Source organism: Lycium ferocissimum, chromosome 9, assembly GCF_029784015.1.
Source record: "Lycium ferocissimum isolate CSIRO_LF1 chromosome 9, AGI_CSIRO_Lferr_CH_V1, whole genome shotgun sequence".
Lineage (NCBI taxonomy): Eukaryota > Viridiplantae > Streptophyta > Magnoliopsida > Solanales > Solanaceae > Lycium > Lycium ferocissimum.
This window is the reverse complement of record NC_081350.1, coordinates 53,617,176-53,624,733: the sequence shown is the minus strand read 5'-3', so window position 1 is coordinate 53,624,733 and position 7,558 is coordinate 53,617,176. Positions and strand designations below refer to the sequence as shown.

General features: G+C 35.8%; 2 protein-coding genes across 2 annotated transcripts; one reads left to right on the top strand and one right to left on the bottom strand.

The window, feature by feature from the left end:
• The first annotated feature begins 2,385 nt into the window (after positions 1-2,385).
• On the top strand, positions 2,386-3,521 carry LOC132032061 (uncharacterized). The gene is made up of 4 exons (XM_059421876.1): positions 2,386-2,559; positions 2,634-2,687; positions 2,971-3,189; positions 3,264-3,521. Exons 1-4 carry the CDS (start codon positions 2,386-2,388, stop codon positions 3,495-3,497), a joined length of 681 nt encoding a protein of 226 aa, XP_059277859.1. The 3' UTR covers positions 3,498-3,521.
• Positions 3,522-4,491: 970 nt separating this feature from the next.
• On the bottom strand, positions 4,492-5,637 carry LOC132029376 (uncharacterized). The gene is made up of 3 exons (XM_059418658.1): positions 5,502-5,637; positions 5,233-5,396; positions 4,492-5,152 (listed from the first exon to the last, which is right to left on the bottom strand). The coding sequence occupies exons 2-3, from the start codon at positions 5,386-5,388 to the stop codon at positions 4,727-4,729; spliced, it is 582 nt and encodes a 193-aa protein (XP_059274641.1). The 5' UTR covers positions 5,389-5,396; positions 5,502-5,637; the 3' UTR covers positions 4,492-4,726.
• Positions 5,638-7,558: the final 1,921 nt, after the last annotated feature.

The following is a 7,558-nucleotide window of genomic DNA, read 5'->3' as shown; positions in this document are numbered from 1 at the left end:
TTAATAAAGGGGTAGGGACCATTGAAAGAAGTGGTAATCAAAATATTGAAGTTGGTGAGGATGTTTTTAATGTTGCAACTTCATCCACAAATACTATCCCAAACACTATTCCTCCATTAGAAGTAGTATATCCAAATACTCAAGATCCACTAGATCCAGCAACCGCTCCATCAGATTCTGAAATTAGTGATTTTTCAGTAAAGGGATCTGACCAATCAACTGATGATAGTCCAAATTCTGAAAATGGTGACATACTTGGAGATGATGATTACTTCAGTGATGTAATGAGGAGTACATAGAGCTTAGGACTGAGAAAAGGGAAGCACTAAGGAGAAAAAGAAGGGAGAGAATTCCTGCAGATACTGAAAAAGTGCCATGTGGTGTAGCTGGACCAGATTTAAGGTTTGATGAGACTGAAACAAGAAAAAAAAGTTTAGAAGGGAGGCTAGGGGGTGATGAACCATATTATCCAAGTTCTGATGATTCTAGCTTAGGATCTGATGATAATGAATGGTGTTTTGAAGAAGTGGAATAGAAGAGGCTAATACTATCAAAATCTAGATATAAAACTGCTACAAAGGGTGTGAGATTTGATAAAACTTGTAAGAAAATAGTGTGGCAGTTAGGTATGATTTTTGGGAGTGTGAATGGGTTTAGAGATGCAGTTGCTAAGTATGCACTTCAGAGAAGAATGCAGATTGAAAAGTATGTTAATGAGCCAACTATAGTAAGAGTGAGGTGTTGCAAGAAGAATTGCAAATGGCTTTTGTATGCAAGCCTTGATAAAGAAACTAATAACTTTGTCATCAGGACTTATATTCCAGTACACAAGTGTGAGAAGTCCACCAGAAATTACTTGTGCAATTCTAAGTTTCTGGCTAGTGCCTTTAGAAAAGAATAGTTGAACAACCAAACATAAGAGTGTTTAAGTTGCAAGAGTTGGTTAGGAAGAAGTTTAAAGTACATGTTGGTAAGACCACAACCAGGAGAGCAAGAGCTAGAGTGTTGAAGGAGATTATGGGTGATCATATTCTTGAGTTTGGGAGAATTCTTTATTATAAGGATGAGTTGCTAAGGACAAACATTGGGAGTACTTGTGTTGTGAAGCTTGGTGATGCTAATGAACTTGGTCAGCCAGTTTTTGAAGATTTTTACATCTGTTTTGGTGCACTCAAGTAGGCATTCATGCATGTTAAGAAATGCATAGGCATAGATGGTTGTTTCTTGAAAGGAATAAGTAGGGGACAATTACTAGTTGTTGTTGCTAAGGATGAGAATAACCAAATGCTTCGACTTTCTTGGGCAGTAGTGGAATATGAAAACAAAAATCTTGGACTTGCTTTTTTTCATTGCTGAAGGAGGACTTGGGATTAGGAGATGGCACAAGCTACACTATAATGTCAGACATGCAAAAGGTATGTTCTTTTTCATTCAATCTATTTTTTATGCTAACTATCTGTTTTTTTCATTCTTTCTGTTTTTTTTTTCATACTTTCTATTTTTGTAGGGACTGGAATCAGAAGTTAGGGACTTTTTCTAGCTTGTGAGGAAAGGAGGTGTGCTAGGCACATTTATGCAAATTGGTCAAAGGAATGGAGAGGGCTTCAAAGGAAGCAACTATTTTAGATGTGTGCTAGAAGCACATATGAAGCAGAATATAGGGCAAACCTGAAATTGTTGTCCAAGCTTGGTGAGGAAATAGTGGATGATCTGCTCTACTATGATCAAGAGTTTTGGTGCAAGGTGTTTTTTTAACACTAAAGTCAAGTGTGATTCAGTGGACAATAACATGTGTGAAAGTTTCAATACTTGGATTTTGGCAGCAAGACACAAAACTATTATTACCATGCTTGAGGAGATTAGAGTAAATATGATGACTAGATTAACTAGGCTAAGTGAATTTGCAAAATCTTGGATAGGCAACATCTCTCCAATGGGAATGAAGATATTGGAGGATAACATTGACAAGTCAATGGACTGTTCCATTAAATTTAATGGGCTAACAGGTTATGAAGTGATGGATGGAAACAAACAATATAGTGTGTATTTAAGAAAGAGGGTTTGTGGTTGTAGATCATGGATGCTGAAGGGGATACCTTGTCCTCATGCCATATCTGCAATGCTTTATAAGCAGTATGACCCAAATGAATTTGTTGATAACTACTACAAAAAGGAGAGGTACTTGATGACATATTCTCGCTTTATTGAACCTGTAAATAATTTGCCAATGTGGCCTGAGTCTACACATCCTGCTGTTGCACCACCAGTGGTTAAGTAAATGCCAGGCAGGCCCAAAAAGAATAGAACAAAAGAGGCAAAAAGAATAGAACAAAAGAGGCAACTGAAACCAAGAAGTGTGGTAAATTGCCTAAAATTGGTATAACAATGACATGTAGTGTCTGTCATGTTAAGGGTCACAACAAAAGAGGTTGCCCTTTGAAAAGGAGTGATGGAATAAATGTTCAACCTAACACTGGTTCATCAACAAGCACTGCACATGATCAACCTAAAACTGCTTCAAATCCATCAGGTTTAGCAAGAGGAAGGGGCAGACCAAAAGTAATTTTCTACTTTGTTAATTTTTTGTGTGACATTTAGTATCATTAACATAAGTTATATTTTTTGAATCTTAGAAACCAACAACTAAAGCTGAGCCTGCTGCAAAGAGAGGGATAGGTAGACCAAAGGTAATTTTCTACTTTGTTAATTTTTTGTTTGTCATTTAGTATCATTAACATAAGTTATGTTTTTTGAATCTTAGAAATAAAAAACTGAAGCTGAGCCTGCTACAACGAGAGGGATAGGCAGACCTAAGAAAACAGCTGGAATTCCATCCGTTGGTGCTGAAATTCCACCAACTACAACACATCATGATCTTGGCAACTGGTTTTCACGTTCTGCTCCTAACACAACACCAAGTGTGGCACCTCAAATGCCTTCATGAGCAGCTGGTTGTTCAAAAAGAACTAGAGGTGCAAGAGGGGTGTAGGAAGGGATGTTAATCATCCACTTGAAAGTTGGTTTACATGTTCTCAAACATCTGCTGGTTCTAGTTCATCTGATGCACCTAGTTCAGCTACTGCAAATAGAGGAAAGGGAAAAGTTGTGGCAAGAACAACCCCATATAAAAGGCCAAGAGTGATGGGCATGGGTGTGTTTCAAGCCGAGAATGGGGTCACAACTTTTAATGTAAGTATTGATATATTACATTATATATACTGTTCTCTTATAATAAATTCAACTTATTAAATCTTCTTTTGTAGCCTGGGCTGCCAAGTCAGAGAATTGTATCTACTGGACCAAGAAAGATAATAAGATTTGCTGATGCAACTGGTGATATTTGTTTCAAACCAACAAGTGAACTGAAGTGGAAAGGAACTAAATCAATCACAACTAGAAGGCTTCAAGAGGTTAGAGATCAAGCAAGGGCTACTGGTTCAAACAATGCAAGTCAAAGTACCACTCCTTCATTGCCAAGAGACCCATGGAATCTATAATGCTGATAGTAAATGTTGATTTTGTTAATTTAGAAGTACTGTAGTTTATTAATGTCAAAGCTACTTAAGACTTTAAGCGATTGTTTTGTTCATGTTGGTAAAAGGTATTCAGATGTACCATTTTTTTTTTGTTTTTGAAACCATATTTTCTTGTATGAAATGGTACTGAATTCGGTATTTATATGCAATGTTGAATTCTGTTTTTAGCAGTTTTATGTGGTCTTGAATGTGAGTTTTATGTATTGGATGTTTGATGATTGAAGTTGCTGTCTAAGTGTTGCTTTTGTTCAGCTGGAAGTATTCTCAGATTGAATGTGAGTTCAATGTTTGATGACAAATTTGGTGCATTTTTGACAAACCTGATTTTGACTCAAAAGTTGATGTTAAAACTAGTGCAGTTTTGGCTCAAAATTTGGTGCAGTTTTGGCTCAAAATGTGGTGCAGTTTTGACTCAAAATCTGGTGCGTTTTGACTAAAAATCTAGTGTAAAATATTTGGACAAAATCTAATCCATTTTGACACAAAATCTGGTTCAGTTTTTGAACAAAATATGGTGCATTATGACTCAAAATGTGGTGCATGTTTGACTCAAAATCTAGTGTAAAATACTTGGACAAAATCTGGTCCATTTTGAAACAAAATCTGGTGTAGTTTTTGGGCAGAATCTGGTGCTTGTTTGACTCAACATCTGGGGTAAAATACTTGGACAAAATTTGGTCCATTTTGAAATAAAATCTGGTGCAGTTTTTGGACAAAATCTGGTGCATGTTTGACTCAAAATCTGATGTAAAACATTTGGACAAAATCTCAACATTTTGAAACAAAATCTGTTGCAATATGTGATCTTATTCTGCCATAATTGACTCAAACAATAACCAAAGAAAATTGCCAAAATTCACTCAAACAATAACAAAAGAAAATTGCCAAAATTTACACAAATAATACCAACAAGAAAAGTAGGATAAACCAAACAAGTCTAGCTACAAGACCACCATTAAAATACCAAAATAATGCTTCGTTATAATACCAAAATATACTTTACAACAAAACAAATCTAACTTTAGCCTATCCGAGATCATTGAAGTTCCGTTACAACAACCAAAATGAGGTTCTATTAGTACTATGGCAACTTCATTTTATTCTTCTTCAAGTTTCCCATTTGGATTAAACCACTAAGATACACAACAAATACACAAACCATCAAACACCAAAGGACTATTCTATTAAACCTACACGAGTTTTTTTTTTTTCCCATTCATATCATTCTCTTTCAAATTACTCTTCTCTTTTGAATCTCCAAGCTCATTCAAATCATTCTTCTCCTCTTTTGAAACTTCAACCTCATTCAAATCACCTCTCTCTTTTGAATCTTCAAGCTCAACCGAATTGATGTTGAGATTATCATATTGAAGGGTAAGACTTTCAAGCTCATCTAACTGCATTTCATCCTTTTTTAAATCTTCAAGTTCAAGTGAATTCATGTTGAGATTATCATATTGCATCTTAAAACTTTCAAGCTTAGCCAAATGCAAACTAACACACCCGTAATTTTCTTCTAACTCTTTGATTTTGTTCACCAATCTTGGAATAATAAACTTTGATCTTTCATCAACACTTTGCATATATCTCCATTTGAAAAACTTGCAATTGGTGGCCTGAAATTTAAAGAATACAATCACTTCAAATTAACACTAACACTAAAATTAATCAACCAAATTATAATAGGAACACAAACCTCATAGTGAGGACAAGACCAAAATCTCCTTCCAGGATTGCGGTCAGACCAAGAAGTTTGCATTTTCAGCAAAATGCCATGTTTGCATCGCACTTCGCCATTGACCATCGCATCTTCTTCGTCCATACACAACTTATTCAACAAGCTATTCGGCATTCCTAACCCTAACATTTCATACACAGAAATTGGGAAAGAAATTTGAAACCCTAAACTTGAAATTCGACATAAGAGGGAGAAAAAATTATGAATTTACACAATTATTAACTTACCTGATCGAAAATGGCAAAATTTGCCACCAAAATCAGCTCTTGTAAATGGATGAAAAATTTGTAATGGAGTTGATGAAATTAAGTGTGTTTTGGACGAAGTAGTCTTCAAATGGATTTTGGGAGTGACACGTGGTCATTTCCCATTCGTCATAACCTCTTTTTTTTTTTTACTCCTTATGCGCTTAACATATGTGTTCTCACGCACCGGTCCACATCAGCGTCAAAGGTGCAAAGAATTAAGGTAAAAAATAGTTTTGTGGGGGGGGGGGGGGGGGGGAGGGGGTAATAGGACCCAGGGAAAGGAAAGGTGTGTTGTAGCAACTTAGGGTATAGTTCAGGGGGGGTAATAGTGCCTTATCCCTAATTAAAATATTATTAATTGATTAGATTTTGATTTACTATAGTCTATAGGGGTAAAATAGTAAACTAACTTTGAAGGTAGGAGCTTCTTACTTTTAGTATAATATGACAAGGAATTGACAAGGAGCCAGATGCGGTCAGGTTCCTGCTATTGCTTTAATCTACTCGACAATGTACCAACTGGCAGCAGTGTAGCAAAGAACACAAATGCGGTAATGACTCACAAACCAAGTTGAGGAACCAGATAGAGACCAGATGAAGAACCAGTTAGGGACCAGATGTCAATTCACCTAACCGTCATATTACCAAATCTACAACAGTAAGTGTTTACATTGACCGATCGGCGGTGCGGAACACAAACCGTATTTTGCTAGAGGCACAAGCAAATAATGAAATGTCCCTCTCACATCTCATATTCTCTCTCATAAATACACAACATGTTATAAGGGTAACCCCAACACTTTGAAATCAAAAAGATTACTCACTCTCAATGTTATATCCCGTGTTTTCGTCTATTCGGAAATTTTGAAATAATTGTGACTTGTGTGCCATAAGCCAATATTGTGATTCTAGTTACTATGTCTAGGTTGCTTATGAAAAATAATTGGTGTGGAAATATGGAGGAAGGCCAAGGGCAAAACTGGAATTTTGGAAATTAGTTTCGGAAATTACAAACGAGATTTTAATCAATTGGGCTCAAAAAAAAAAAGAGAAAAATTGAGGCCCAAATGGGAGGGGTGGCCGGCCATGACCCATAGGCCAACCCAACCCATTAATTAATTGGTCATGTGAAGAACATGTGACCCATTTAAGTTATAAGGAGCTAACCTTCAAGAAATTTCAAGAAACCATCACAAAACAAAACAAAAAAACTTGAGAGCAAACATCCAAGGCCATTCGGCCGAACAAGGAGAAAGAAAAAAAATAAAATTCCAAGCCTTCAACTTCAATCCAAAAATCTTATTCTTGTTGAATTCTTGTCAAGTTTAGGACGCTCTCCGACGTGATATAATTGGTTTAGCGAAAGAGCGACGTTTGCGGCAAAGTTGAAATTGAAGAAAAAGGTAAGAATTCCATTTCTTGTGTTATGGAATAAGTTTGCATGTTATAATGATTAGAAGTAGATGAGAATTATGGAAGTATGGTGTGTGTGTGCATGGCGTGTGTGTGTGTGAATAACATGTTTGGCCGTGAGCCATGTTGGTGTGGAGGAAGAATGAATTCAAGTTCAATTAGTTTGTTAGTTGTGTTGTTGTGACCTTAGTAATGCAAATAAAGGTTTAATGACTTGAATTGGCATTGGAATTGCTTGTATGTAATTATGAGAAATTATGTGAATTTATATGATTTTTATATAAGTATGGAATTAAAGTCCTAAATGTTAATTATGATTGTTGTTGATGAGTTTGGAAGGAAAACAATGTGATTTGGAAGCGTTGTTGCAATTGTGGAAGCTTTGGATAGAATATGGAAATTGGCGGGAATGCTTGAATTTGTGAATATTGTTTGGAACGTTATTGGAATGCGTTTGAAGAATATTGAATTAGTTAATGAATATGGAAAATGTTGGTATTAGTTTGATAATGTGAAGTTTGGATGGCAATTATTGAACTATGTAGAAAGGAGACTATTTGTACCATAATGTAGTTTAAGATGATTGTTGATGTTGTTGGGTTGTTGTTGTTGATATTTTGAGC